The sequence below is a fragment of the Eptatretus burgeri genome, chromosome 10 (assembly GCF_056783735.1).
Source record: "Eptatretus burgeri isolate ZD-2024b chromosome 10, Ebu_testis_v1, whole genome shotgun sequence".
NCBI lineage: Eukaryota > Metazoa > Chordata > Myxini > Myxiniformes > Myxinidae > Eptatretus > Eptatretus burgeri.
The window spans coordinates 27,904,670-27,920,393 of NC_140970.1; the positions used below are offsets into that span (position 1 = coordinate 27,904,670).

At 46.5% G+C, this 15,724-nt stretch overlaps 1 protein-coding gene across 1 annotated transcript in view; it reads right to left on the reverse strand.

The window, feature by feature from the left end:
* The window catches only part of UBE2G1 (ubiquitin conjugating enzyme E2 G1), a 65,397-nt gene extending 49,874 nt beyond the window's left edge, over window positions 1–15,523 (reverse strand). The window contains exon 1 of the mRNA XM_085897568.1: window positions 15,287–15,523. Within this exon, the coding sequence (XP_085753694.1) occupies window positions 15,287–15,329 (43 nt within the window). The 5' untranslated portion in view covers window positions 15,330–15,523. The remainder of the gene's footprint in view (window positions 1–15,286) is intronic.
* Between the last annotated feature and the right edge of the window lie 201 nt (window positions 15,524–15,724).

Below are 15,724 nucleotides of genomic sequence, written 5' to 3' on the forward strand. Positions count from 1 at the left end.
GTGGGGGACTATCATAATGCAATCCTGCACCACCAAACAGAATATATTGAAAACTGGATGTTATTGCGAAATAAAAAAAAAAATCAAACTCCCAGAGGTTGTAAAATCACTCTAAAATACACCAATAATATGTGTTATCGTATAATGAAAAACTATAGTGATTGTAGATGTGGGGAAGTTTATTGAAACAAACATGTCTGTTTGTTTGTTCGTGTGAAGCATCCCGTACACATTGAAATCACGAATTACCCCCCACGCCCCCCCTTCCATACTCATAATCTCAATCACACCCCCTTCTGTACTCATAATCCCAATCACACCCCTGTGGAAGAAAAAATATATATATTCATGTACTCAATTATAATTGTTACTGGTGCTTTATAAATTTAATTTTATGCTATAGTCGAATTGGCTGTCAATTGTGTTTCCCTTTTGTCTGGGTGTTGATGGGGGGAAATGCCTTGCTGTGCTACAGGGTGGCCTGGTTGATGGCACTGCAACTTTTGCCATGATTATGTCATTCTCTTTGACCCAGTGGACACTTATTGCAGTTTGAGTTATTTTGCCAATGCTTATCAGACCCATGTACTCACTGCCTTTTATATACACAATTCCTTATATTCATTTCTATGCAAGACCTATAACCTAATGTTTTATCCTCTCTCACAAAGGCCAGCTGAAGGTCATCATGCTCTCTCTTTGTTCCCCCACTTGTCTCCACTCCTCCACAGCATATATATATATATATATATATATATATATATATATATATATATATATATATATATATATATATATATATATATATATATATATATATATATATATATATATATATATATATATATATATATATATATATATATATATATATCAGGAAATGTAAGCTTAGTTTAGTGCAAATCATTGTGGATGTTTACCATCTCAGTGTTTTGGACTCCGTGGTACCATGAAATAAATGTTCTCTGATCAAATGTACTTTTCGTTGTGGACAATGAATTAATCGTTTCTTACAAATTGAGTAACAGGATTTACACCAGGTCGGTTAATAGAACAAATCAGAAAATTCCACAACAAATTGATGCCGTGAACTCGGATGTACTAAATCCCTGGAGGCAGTCCATGGTTCGGAGGGACGGTGAATGTCAACGAGATGCCATCCCTGACGGCGGGCCTGTTCTTAGCGGGTAACGTACATCGACAAAGGAAAGTACATGTCAGATAATTTTTATTGATAGGCCTGAGAGGATCCTGCGGTTCGAGACCGCTTAAGCCTTTGGGGCTGAACAGAGATCAGGGATCTCTTCACGGGAAGCTCGAGTCTTCGCCGTACCTTGAGCGAGTTCGGTACTCGGCTCACGGTGCTGTACTGGGTGCAGCAGACGCATTGTTGAAAAGGCCAATCCCCTCTGACCAAAGGGAGGGGGGTGGAATCCCACCTCCGCAAAGGGAGGGGTTCGAGACCCAGCTTGCTGTGGAGTGCGATTATGTGTTATGTGGATTGAGGTTATGAAGTGCTTATTTCATGGTATTTGTGACCTGGTAATGGTTTGCAGGATGGGAAATGCTGTTAAAGTGTTGAGATTGAGTATACTGAAGCAATCTGCCCCAGGCCACGCAGATGGACATGTGTGAGATGCATGTTCGATAAATACGGACCTGATTCTGTGAGAGACGTTGCAAATTGGTGCGTTTGGACTATGAACAGTAAATTGCCTTTCTCTGAGAATGGTATGTTTGATCGGGATTGTTTGAATCACCTGTGGAAAGTTATTGTTGAGTTACCTGTTTGGATTCCGGTTTGTTCATTGTACTCACTGGAAGTTTGCTTGCGGTGAAACTGTTGCATCGTATTGTGTGAAGGTGTTACGGATTCGTAAATCCTATAGTTTTGCATTGAGTTACCTCTTTGGACGGATTTGTGAATGCTTTGTGATTGGAAAGGTTGAGTTTTATGTTAAGAACACAAGTTGAGTGTTCTCTTGTATGTTTGTTTGCACACTGATTTTCTTTGATCTGCATGTGGTGCTAAGTGAGTGTTGAAATGGAACGTGTGCAAGTGCAATAGATTTCACTGGAATAAAACATGCTCTATTGTGTATTGTGACCTGTGAAGCTTATGGGAATGCATTAGTTCGGAAAATGGAGATAAGGACTGTTTGTCACCGTAGACTGTGAAGACTCTGGATGAAGTGGTGCGCACACCGATTCCAGAGGAAAAACGATGACGATTGACTCCGCACGCGCTGTTGATTCAGAGTGTGGGGTGGATGTCGTCGAGAGTGTTTTGAGACCAGATTGAGAGGTGTGTGTGAATTCAATCTTGGTGAAAATCTGAATTGGAAGCAATTGTGAGCTCGATAAGGAACTGAAGATAACTGGACGATGTCATATATGAATGTCTTGTTAGAAATGATATTGCAACAACTAAAGAAACTTCAGGCAGGGAGTTAAAGCAGCCTGGCTATTCGTGGTTTGGTGCTGATAAAAAAACCAAGGTCACGAATATCTCTGAACGGACCAACACTAAATGCTGAATGTCTGCTTCGTCAGCAGGAAAGGACATAAATGTGTGTGCTGTGCCTTGGATAGACGCTGAAGCAAGTGTTGAAGTTTTATTTAAAAGCCATAGGGATTTTGGGTAAATTGTGAAATAAAAATTGTGAATGTGGAATATATTCCGAACGTGAAGTCCATTTAGGAGGCTCGCTATCACCAGCATTATGAGAAAAAAATCCTCTAATTACTCAGCCCGGCAAGGTGAGGTCTAACAAGCAGTTGTTAACACATGCTGAAGAGATTTATGGGTACTGAACTCCCCATTCAATTCACATGTAGATTCAAAGGGGGGTTGGCGGCTACTGTGTCGAAATGCGCATGCCGTTGGCGATGAGGTCAGAGGACCGTTAAAAGGTCAGAGGATGTGATTAGATGGCTAGTGTATGTGAGTTGGTTATATTGTTGTGGGCCAGGGTTCGGTGGCGATAAACGACCACTAGGTGGAGCAGTAGAGTCGTCTCCCACCGAACACCCGGAATTTAGGTCATGACTCTTGGACAACTCCGAAAGGTCACAGGTCACTTAAAGACCGTGATCGCCAATTATCTGACGGCGTGGGGTAGGGTCAATTGCCAAATTTCAATATACCTAAGTACCCACGTCGTCAAATTTCCGGGGAGGTCACACCCTCGGCCGACTTTGTCCGAACCGAGTCGCTGTCACCAACTCAGATCCGGCGTAACCGAGCGGGAGTTACCAAAGCCGCGCCGGTCCAATGACAACTTACAGCACCGACGGCCTCACAAATTCTCAATACGCACTGTGCTGGGACCACAAAGCACAGAAAACGAGCTGGTACATTTAACAGGGGTTTATTGCAATAATCGGGAGGGAGACACAGAGCAGAGATATCACGAATAAGAAATGTAATTCACAATGTACAAGGCACTTAACAATTCTACTTACAGACGGGGCCCACGGACACACACACACACACACACACACACACACACACACACACACACACACACACACACACACACACACACACACACACACACACACACACACACACACACGAAAATGGACCCCGTGGGTCTTTAATCGGTCCTCCCGCCGAGGAGGAGAGTTCAGCTGGGGGCCCAGAGCCTGGCCGGGGTACCTTCCCACATTGTGCGGTCACACCGACTCCAAACCACCACGGTGGGACTCAAACCCACGACCCTGGCTGCTTGGTCACCAGACTTGCCCTCTAATGGACCGCAGACCGCTCAAACCATGACCACCACGGTGGGCCCTTCAAAGGACTGCAGACCGCTCGAACCACGACCACTACGGTCTGCAGTCCCCTCGTCTTTTTCCAACCTCTCTTGAGGTCGGAGTTATTTTCTTCTTTTTGCCACTCGCCTCACGATTGGACGGTGCGTCTCGGGGGGGTGTGTCGAGGAGTCTCGGAGCCCCCCCCCCCGAAGAGGCTCCGTAGTAGCTTTCGGCACGCTGGCCTCCCATTGGCTGGGGTGCACGTGCAATTTTCGCCCTTCGCTCATTGGTAAAGGAAACGCTGGAGGAAACGCTCCATGCCCTTCCTCGGGGCAGGCCTCGATCTGAGGCGATGGAGACACCGCCCACGCCCACGCCCCAAGACAAAAATACGTGGGCAATGGCGACCGGGTTGAGTGAGGGACGGTGCCACTGTTGTTGTTGTTGTAGATGTATAAAACAACTCAGCGCACACACGAAATTCCCATTAGACAGAAGGAAGGATTCTAACTATAAATACATACTTATTGAAATAACTAAGCTTAGGGACTGCTGTCTGTCTGTGTGCAAATGGCTTCCAGATTCGTAACAATATTGCAGCATGTGGCTGTTTTAGTGAGAGAGAAATGGACAAGATGGACAATGTCAGAGATTTAAAATGTTGATGGAATTCTGAATAGTGATGAGAGAAATTGGTTACACATTATTTTTCCAAGATATTTCAGCTTCATTGACCATGAAAGAAATGGTGGCTCAACAGGTTAATTAAGTTTATAAATAATTTGGTATTGTTTAAACTGTTTGGAGAAATTTTGTAACCATGTTGTCAAGCTTTTGATCCCAAATGGACGCTCTGCAGCTAAAGTGTGGTCTGCAGCTCGGCAACTCGAACGGCATGGAACTCTCACCATGGGGGGAGTTTGCAGAGCTGAGAGCCCGAGAAAGACTTCCAAAAGAATCACCCTGTGACGACAATGATAGCCATGCTACTTGTTTAATTACTGCTATTAATTAATGTCATGATGTGAAACCTCGCAACAGCACACGAATGTGCTTTGACCTGTGTTGTAGTGATGAACAAGTGATACACGTGATAATGTTTGCATGTGATATTAATCAGAAAAGTGATTTTCACACACCTTTTTACCGGGTCGGTTGGTTCTACATGTAAACATGGGGAACAGTTGGTAACTAGTGAAGGTTGTGTATGGTAACTGTGTTAATTATTTTCAGACCAAGCTCATTTAAAAATAAAAATAAAAAAGGAACTCATTGAGAGCCATCATGTTTCTTTTGGTTATAATTAATATCAACTTTTGTTTTGAGATTACAAATTGAGAAACCTTTTATCATACAAGTCTCATAATCCTAATTTAACTGCATTGGGGTCTTCAAGTGACAGAGTGCGGAGTAATTGGAGTCCGTATCTTTAAACCAGTAACTTGGGACAGATGTGAATGATTGGTTATATCACAGTAAGGTTATTGATAACTTGTAGTGATTGATTGATATATTGTCAATCACTGTCGCTATGGACCTTGTTAATCTGTTAATTGAGGAAAGGGAAAAGTTACTGAGAATTGAATTGAGATAATACATTAATTTGAGGTACTTACAAAATATTGAAAGAAGGTCTCTGTTTTTAAATTGATTGACAGATTGGTTAACATTACATATTAGGAATCATAAGTTAACTGCAAGGGAAAAATCAAAATATGAGGGAAAGCAGCATGGTATTTACATAACAGGTCAGGTCAGGTATGGGAGCATGTGCCAGAACAGCACGTCGCTGCGTCCACTTTCCGCTGGTACTCCAGGGGCCTCGGTCTGGCCATCCCCCAGGCAGATGCCAGGCCCATTCCCATCTCCTTGAGATGATGGTCAACCTGTTGCAACCATAAGGCACGTGGTCGACCCACTGGCCTCCTCCACTCATGAGACTCCCTCGCTGAGAGAATCTGGTGAGCAGGATCAGAGTCAGGAAAACGAGCCACATGTCCATACAGCCGCAACTGACGCTCACGGACTATGCAGGTAACAAATCTCATCCGAGTCTCTCTCAGCAACCGCTCGTTGGACACAAAATCCGACCAGCGATAGCCAAGGATTCTCCGAAGAGACCTGGTACCAAAGGAATTAAGTCTCCGTCTCAGGTCCTTGGTCAGAGTCCAAGTCTCGCACCCATAGAGCAAGACTGGAAGTACCAAGGACCTGAAGACTCGGACTTTCGTTCCTCCCGCACAGGTACCGGCAGCGCCACACCCCATGATCCAGTGAATCCATGACTCCCCAGGCCCGACCCAGACGTCTATTGACCTCTGACTCGCAGCCAGCAGAGACATGAATATCACTGCCAAGGTAAGTGAATCTCTCCACGACCTCAACATCCTCACCACAAACAGACACAGACAGGACAGCAGCATCCAAGATGTCACCGAAAGCCTGGATCTTAGTTTTGACCCAAGAAACCCGTAATCCCAACGGCTCCGACTCCTCATTCAGCACCCCGAGGACCCCCAAGAGGATGTCTAAAGTCTCCGCAAAGATGACTGCATCATCTGCAAAGTCAAGGTCCGAGATCTTGACATTCCCAAATGACGCACCGCAACTTGATCTCTCCGACATCCTCCCTAGAATCCAGTCCATACAAGTGCTGAAAAGTGTGGGGGCAAGTACACATCCCTGACGAACTCCAGTAACAACTGGAAATAAGTCAGAGATGGTACCACCACACTTCACAGCACTCTCAGTACCAGAGTAGAGTTCAGACATCAGATCGATCAGTTTTGGTGGCACCCCACGAAGACCAAGAATCCTCCAGAGGACATCCCGATTCACTGAATCGAACGCTTTACAGAGATCAACATAGGCTGCAAGCAGCCCCTGCCGAAACTCTCGTCTGCGTTCGGTGAGGACACGAAGTGCAAGGATACGGTCAATCGTTGACCTCTTTGGTGTAAAGCCTGACTGCTCTGGACGCTGGTGCTCAAGCAGATGGTGGCGAACCCTATCGAGAATTATCCGAGCAAAGACCTTGCCCGGCACTGAGAGCAGCGTCACCCCTCGGTAGTTTTTGCAGTCTTGGCGATCACCCTTCCCTTTCCAGAGAGGGACAACTAGGCCCCTCTTCCAGTCAGTTGGGATGATGCCTGTGTTCCAGGCAGAGCACAAAACTGCATGCAACGACACGAGTGCAGCATTTCCACCAGCCTTGAGAAGTTCGGCATGGATGCCACAGATCCCTGGAGCTTTGCCCTGTTTCAACTGGTTCATCGCAGCCCGTGTTTCCACAAGCGTAGGTGGACCACAGTTAATTCGAGGGTCAGCAACAGGGATTGTAACACCCTTGACGTCCAACTCGACAGTTGGGGGATCAGCCTGGTACAACCGCTCAAAGTAACCGGCCCAGCGGGCCTTCATTTCAGACTCCTCTGTCAAGAGCCTACCACTCTCTGCTCTAACTGCAGTGCTCCGAGGGATGGGCTTGGATGAACGTAATGCGCGAATTCCCCTGTAAGCGGGACGAGAATCACCTGTCCACAGGTGATGCTCTACCCCCTCACAGATTCCTCGCACATAGGCCTCCTTGTCCACCCTCAGTGCACGTATAGTTTTACGCCTCAGCTCCCTGAACAGCTCAGCTCTGCCATTCAGCCTGGCCCTGCGACTCAGGTCAATGGTATCCAGTGTCCCTTGAGACAAAATTCTTCTTTGCCCTGCGGTGAGCTCCAAGGCATCCACCGGCAACATTAAGGACGGTGGTCTTGAAGGCGCTCCACAACTCTTCAGGACTCCCCAAAGCACCCAGACCCCCCAAGTGTCCACTCAGCCTGTTCGCAAACTCCTCAGCTACTCTCTCATCCCTGAGCTTGGCAACATCCAGCCTCGGCTGGGATGGTACCATTCTCCAGGATTTAAGGTGCAGCTTTAGAATTGCTACAACAAGCCTGTGGTCAGTATTGAGGAATTGAGCACTCCGGTAGACCCTGCAGTTCTGGATCATCCTCCAACGACCGTCAATGAGGACATGGTCAATCTCCTTTGCCACACCGCCAGCGTTGGAATACCAAGTCCAGCGATGAGCTTGTGGGCGCTGAAACCATGAACCAGCCACCCTAAGTCCATGACTTCTTGCAAAGTCAAGGAACTTAGTGCCATTCTGGTTCATAGTTCCTGACCCATGGGGACCAACACACACCTCATAACCGTCCCTATCAGTTCCAGTCGATGCATTGAAATCCCCCAAGACTAGAAGTGTATCTCGTCTGGGGCACTGATCAACCACAGACTCGAGTGTGGCGTAGAATGCATCCTTCACGGTGAGATCACTCGCCTCAGTCGGAGCATAAACAGAGACCAGGGAAATGACACCTAAGGAGTGACGAATCCTTAATCTCATAATACGCTCGTTGACCGGTGTTACCTCAATTATCATTGTGGTCAGCTTATTGGACACAGCTACAGCAACTCCTTGGGTATGGTAACCATCAGAGCGACCAGACCAATAGTAGGTGTAACCACCCACCATTATCTCGCCGCAATCCGGTCTGAGAACCTCAGAGAGAGCTGCAATCCCGATGTCCAAACGCTTGAGCTCAGATGATAACAGAGACAGGTGATCATCCTCTCTTAGGGATAGGACATTCCAGGCACCCACCCGAAGGGACCACCTCAGGTTAACCCAAGGAGACCGCCGTCTGGTGGACGACACCTCAGCACCACTCCGACACACTCTCCCGCAATCTAACCCAGGGATGTTACCCCGTGGTTTCCCTCCTATCAAAGATTGGGGGTCCCGAAGGCTTTGCCCCAATCCCGTCATCCGGTGAGCTGCCCTGCGAAGGGAAGCTGCACAGGAGGTACTCCCACGGAGTGGGTTTTCAGATTTTTTTGCGTTTTTGCGTTTTGCGGAATGAAGGGTTTTACGGTGGCCGGAGTGCAAATCCTGCCACCAACCTCCTAATAAGAAGTGACCCAACTGCAGGAGGACGTCCGCAGACACAGTTGGGCACTAGATATGGATGGCCGTTGGCTCACAAGGAGCTCCTCCGCCCTTTGACAGGTTTTGTTTTTAATCCTGCTGGGTGTCCATATCCAAACACCCTCCTCACCAGAAAACCTGGTGGGGGAGACGGTTTAGTCGCCGACAACCCGACCATGGAACAGGTTAGTACAGGTTTACATGGTACCTGTAGCAGGTCACAGATCGAACCTGACCTGACACATTACATAACCATAATGCAGAATGGCTGGAAGAGTAGCTCGACCAACAGCAATCATGAAATCAATTAAATGGAATTAGGAATTGTTCCATGTATTGCTCTCACCGATTAGTGGTTGGTACTGGCCTGACTGTAATTTAAGTAAAATGCCTCTACAATTTGTAGAAAGACAAACAAACGATAAACCAGAATTATGCGGAGTACAGAAGGCATGACCATGTGAAATGAATGTTAAATCGGTCAGAATGATAGAATTATATCATTGAAAAGAGTGCAATGACGTGACAAGCCAATTTAAATATTACCTATTTTATCTGTCTTCTGATTAATTGGACAGGTCTGTGATTTTTGATTAAGTGGTACTTAATGTACGTTTACTTAAGTAAGTTCAGGTATTTCTAACACTGACTTGACCATCTTTCATCAGTACGGAAGTGTTAAGTTAGCTGGAAATAAATAAATAAATAAATAAATAAAGGCAGTTGCTCTGGAACTGCTTGTGAATGAAACTGTAAATTGTTTAGCAGATATGAATGTTAAAATGATTGCACATGTTAAAATGGTAACTGTGCAAAATCGAATCGCTTTGGATTCAGTACTTGAAAGAAGTAGCTAACTTTCATAATTATTGTACAGATGGGGTATTTTTCTTGACTTTCTTTTTTTTGGCAGTGATTTGGCAGTGAAGGGATTTTCTTTTTGAAGGATGGTGAAAATAATTATTGATTGCAAATTGGAACCTTGATAAAGACTGTTGCCCTTTCTACATGCAAATAGCAAATGAGATGAATGTTTTTAAGTGTACATACAACTGAGATTTCTGTATATTTTAGCATGTCGTTTAGGTGCGAAAAACAAGGGAAGGAAAGGGATAGAATATTGATATAACACATTGTTGCGGAGCCGGGCGTCGGCTGCGAGCACGACCGCTAGGTGGAGCAGTAGGGTCGACTCTACCGAACACCCGGAATCTAGATCGTTCCGTTTGGAAAACTCTGAGGGTACGGGTCCCTTCCAGGACCGTGAATCGTCAATAATTCCACCACGTGGAACAGGGTTATTTGCCAAACTGCAATATACCTAGAGACCCACGTGGCGAGCTCCCGAGTATTCACACCCACAACGGGACGCGAACGGGACGAGTCGTTTCCGTGCTCGACCCGTGCGTAGGGTTACCGAGGTCCCATCGGTCCAAATGCACACAGCTACGGCAACAACGGCCTTCTTTAATTCCACAACACGCACCGTGTTAAACCAATGAGGAAAACACAGAAACGCGCTGATACATTTAACAGGGGATTTATTTACAATAGGGAAAGGGAAACAGAGAGCAGAATTAACACCGAATAAAGTCATGCATTGTACAAAGAACAAGCACTTAACGATTTCTACTTACAGACGGGCACACACACACACACACACACACACACCCAGAAGGACATGGACCTTCCCGCCTTGTGCGGTTTGGCTGAGACGAGCGAACCAGACCAGCGTCGAGATGCGACCAGAAGAACCAGGCGCCAGCGAGATGCGAGCAGATGAACCAGGCGCCAGCGAGATGCGAGAAGACGAACCAGGTGCCAGCGAGATGCGAGTGGACGAACCAGGCGCCAGCGAGATGCGAGCAGACGAACCAGGTGCCAGCGAGATGCGAGCAGACTAACCAGGCGCGAGCGAGATGCGAGCAGACGAGCGAATTCTTCCTCCCCGCACTCGAGCAGATTTGCCACAATTATTTGCTCTCCTTGCCTTCATCATTCTCCCGCACGGTCCGCTCATGCGTGGCCCTCTCTCATTGGGTGGACCGCGTGTTATGGCTCCACCTTCTTGCAAAGGACCACCCCTCAAACAAGCAGAGCAACATGGTCCTGTGTGGGCTCTGCCCACGTACGTGCTGACACGCACGTGTGCAATGGTGCCGGTGGAGGATGGTTGGAGGAAGTGAGGTGAAGACGTGTTGTTGTAGTGATTGTTGATGTAAAAATAAAAGAAAACCCTGACTATCAAAATAACTCCGCAGCGCATGAACATTTAATTACCCATTAAGCAAGGGAAAGGGAGCTATCTATCCACATTTACTAATCGAAATAACTGAGCTATGGGGACCTGAATGTCTGTGTGCACAAGGCTTCCAAATTTGTAACAATAAAATGCAAGTTAAATGCTTCTGTAAGAACCTTTGTCAGTCTTATTGAAATACATGAGCCCATGACATTTATTGGTTGGTCTTTAATCGATGCTTAACCACGACTGTTTGTTTCGGAGTGTTGAGAGCAGTTGAACTATGCAGTGTACAATTTCGTCTAATGAAGCTTTGGAAGAACTTCCACTGAAAGATTGGACCATGGGGGAACCCAGATTTGGGTGATTGGGCATTCAACACATGATCATGAAACTACCCTCTTCCTGAAGAGATAAGATGAGCATGTTAGAGAAAAAAAAGAAAAACCCACTGAAGAGAAGGTTGGACAAGTCAAACCACAGCAAGGCAAAGACTTAAACGTCACCGTTGTGTGGTGCCTGCCTGGAGGAATGTCCCCAACCACACTCGCAAATTGCTGCTCTGCAGATACATCGTTAACTTGCCGTGGTTGCACAATGCAAAACGAAGGCCCTGAAAGTCCACACAGCGAATCATCTGCAACATGTGTTCAATGGTGCGGGTGGGGCTCGTGCAGCCATTGCGGCTGCCTCCAACGTGCACAGCTCACTTGGTGAATCAAACCTGATTGCACAAACTGCTGCTACAAGGCCCCAAACTCTGCTGGGGCTGGATCTCTGGGTCACCTTTTCATCTCCTTCAACCCAGTGTCGGGCCCAAGCTCGTACCTGCCAAGATCTACCTTCTCTGCAGCTCAAAGAGTGCCTCGACTGTGTTTCCCCTTGGGTGCTGCTCCAACTACACCCCGACCTGCTTATCTTCTGACTTCGGGAAGCATGTCTTTTCGATTTGTGACACATGCTGATGAACAGGCCATGAATGAAATGGAAACACACTCACTAACCTGGCTGTGACACTATTGAGATGGTCGTCATCCAGCATTCTTCTGATATGAGCACTCGCTGCCATTCTTGATTGAACTTGTGTAACACATATCTTTCCTCCTCTAGGAACGAGGTATGGTGATCATGTGTAATATAATTATTCAAATTTTCCTGATAAGGAAAAAAGGGGGAATTGTGGAAGAAAAAAAATAATTATATTCATGTACTCTCAATTATAATTGTTGCTGGTGTTTTATAAATTTGATTTTTATGCTATAGTCGAATTGGCTGTCACCGGGCGTAGCGGTGTGCGTCTGTAATCCGGATACTCGGAGGCTTGGGTTGGAGGATCGCTTGAGGACGGGAGCTCTGCGCTGGGCCGCGATACAAGAGGGTGTAGAGCAGCCCGGAATCATGACGAAACCCAATCCTTATCCCTGTGTCGTAAGAGACGACCAGGGTTGCGTCAGGAAGGGCATCCGGCGTAAAAGCTATGCCAAATCAGTATGCGGATCATAACGGATGATCCGCTGTGGCGACCCCTAAACGGGAGCAGCCGAAAGATGAACAACACAGTCGAATTGGCTGTCAATTGTGTTTCCCTTTTGTCTGGGTGTTGATGGGGGGGGATGTCTTGCTGTACTACAGGGTGGCCTGGTTGATGGCACTGCAACTTTTGGCATGATGTCATTCTCTTTCACCCAGTGGACACGTATTGCAGTTTGAGTTATTTTGCCAATGCTTATCAGACCCATGTACTCACTGCCTTTTATATACACAATTCCTTATATTCATTTCTTTGCAAGACCTATAACCTAATGTTTGATCCTCTCTCACCAAGGCCAGCTGAAGGTCATCATGCTCTCTCTTTATCCCCCCACTTGTCTCCACTCCACAGCATGTGTATGTGTATATATATATATATATATATATATATATATATATATATATATATATATATATATATATATATATATATATATATATATATATATATATATATATATATATATATATATATATATATATATATATATATATATATAATCAAGAAATGTTAGCTTAGTTTAGTGCAAATCATTGTGGATGTTTACCATCTCAGTGTTTTGGACTCCGTGGTACCATGAAATAAATGTTTTCTGATCAATTTAATGTACTTTTCGTTGTGGACAATGAATTAATTGTTTCTTGCAAATTGAGTAACAGGATTTACACCAATCGGTTAATAGAACAAATCAGAAAATTCCACAACACACCCCTTCCATACTCATCATCTCAATCACACCCCCCACTTTGTACTCATAACCTCAATCACCCCCCCCCCACTTCCATGCTCATCATCTCAATCACACCCCCTATTCTGTACTCATAACCTCAATCACACCTCACCTCCATACTCATAATCTCAATCACCCCCCCCACTTCCATAATCATCATCTCAATCACACCCCCATTCTGTACTCATAACCTCAATCACACCTCACCTCCATACTCATAATCTCAATCACCCCCCCCCCACTTCCATACTCATCATCTCAATCATACCCCCATTCTGTACTCATAACCTCAATCACCCCCCCCCCACTTCCATACTCATCTCAATCACACCACCCTTCCATACTCATCAACTCAATCATACCCCCTCATCCTGTACTCATAACCTCTCACACCCCCTCCATACTCATAATCTCAATCTCAATCACCCCCCCACCCCCTTCCATACTCATCATCTCAATCACACCACCGTTCCATATTCATCATCTCAATCACATCCCCCTTCCATGCTCATAACCTCAATCACACCCCTCTTCCATACTCATAACCTCAATCACACCCCCGCCTTCCATACTCATCACCTCAATCACACCCCCTTCCATACTCATAACCTCAATCACACCCCGCCTTCCATACTCATCACCTCAATCACACCCCCTTCCATACTCATAACCTCAATCACACCCCCTTCCATACTCATAACCTCAATCACACCCCCTTCCATACTCATAACCTCAATCACACCCCCTTCCATACTCATAACCTCAATCACACCCCCGCCTTCCATACTCATAACCTCAATCACACCCCCTTCCATACTCATAACCTCAATCACACCCCCTTCCATACTCATAACCTCAATCACACCCCCTTCCATACTCATAACCTCAATCACACCCCCTTCCATACTCATAACCTCAATCACACCCCCATTCCAAACTCATAACCTCAATCACACCCCCATTCCAAACTCATAACCTCAATCACACCCCCATTCCAAACTCATAACCTCAATCACATCCCCCCCATTTCCATACGCATCATCCCAATTCCCCCACCACCAATCTATTTTAACAGGATCAACCCTCCCCATACCCATAATCAGAATCACAACACACCTTCTCCCCCACCCATACTCAAAATCCAAATCAGCCCCCCTCCAATATTGATAATCATGATCACTCCCCACCCCACCTCATAGTGATAATCATGGTCATGATCCCCTCTAACATACTCATTATTACCACCCCACTAATACCCATAATCTGAATCACACAATATCCTACCCCACCCCCCCCCCACTGCCAATACTGATAATCATGATCACCCCCTCCATCATACAATCCCCCCCCCCCAAATCATTATCTGAATCACACAGCATCCCACCCCCACCCAAATCTTATCTGAATCACACAGCACCCCACCCCCACCCAAATCATAATCTGAATCACACAACACCCCATGCCCCCCAAATCATTATCTGACTCACACACCCCACCCCCCAAATCATAATCTGAATCACACAACACCCCACCCCTCCTCCCCCATACTCATAATTTTAGTCACAAATAAGCTCCACCTCCCTGCCCATAATCCCATTCCTGATCAGCAATCACCTCCACCCATCAACACCAAGCACCTCACTCGCCATATCCAAAATCTCCCATCACCTCACCGCCACTCCAAATCACCCACCTCCCCATATCCGCAATACCTCCCCCCCCCCCACAACACCAATCACCCTGCGCACCACAGAAATGCATCTTTGTGTTATCGTCCCTCAACGAACGGAAACCAAGACACTCCAGACATCAAATCTCATCCGCCCAGCAGAGAACGCAACAAACCGGCCCCGAGAACCCGGACCCCTCACGCTCGGGGCCCGGCCCGAGGCGGGCTAGACTAGCGTTACGTGGGAAAAAGTCGTATGGAGAGCCGGCCAAAGCACATAGGCCTCGGTTTCGGGAACGGGGCGTTGACGTGAAAATAAACGAACGGCGAGCCGCGTAATGTCGCTCGGCATTTCGCCGAGAGTCGGCGCTCACCCGCGAGCTGCTTTCGGAGAAGCAACGTCGATTGTTCAGTCATGGCGCGCGCCCCGGCGATCGCGCCCAGGCCGCTCTGGGCAGCCCTGCGCACCACTGCGCATGCGCGTCAGGAGACATCCGTGCTATATAAAGGTTTAGACTTTTGAGTGGTGAAAGGGAGCAAAATGAGCCACTGGTGAAAGCGCAAGGTGTCCTCTCGTGTTGTATAAAAATAATAACAACACGAGTTCCCTTACAAGAAACTTCAGGGCAGAAGGAGGACACTAGGCCCATCAAACCTGAACCTGCACAATGGTTGCCAACCAATATTGATCTGTCAGTGACCCATCCTGTTAAATGTTGAGCGCCAAACAAGGAAGCAGCACGTACCTACAATCTTCGGCCAAGGTTCGAACCACCGACCTCTGAGACAGAGCAGCAGACATTCTAACCATT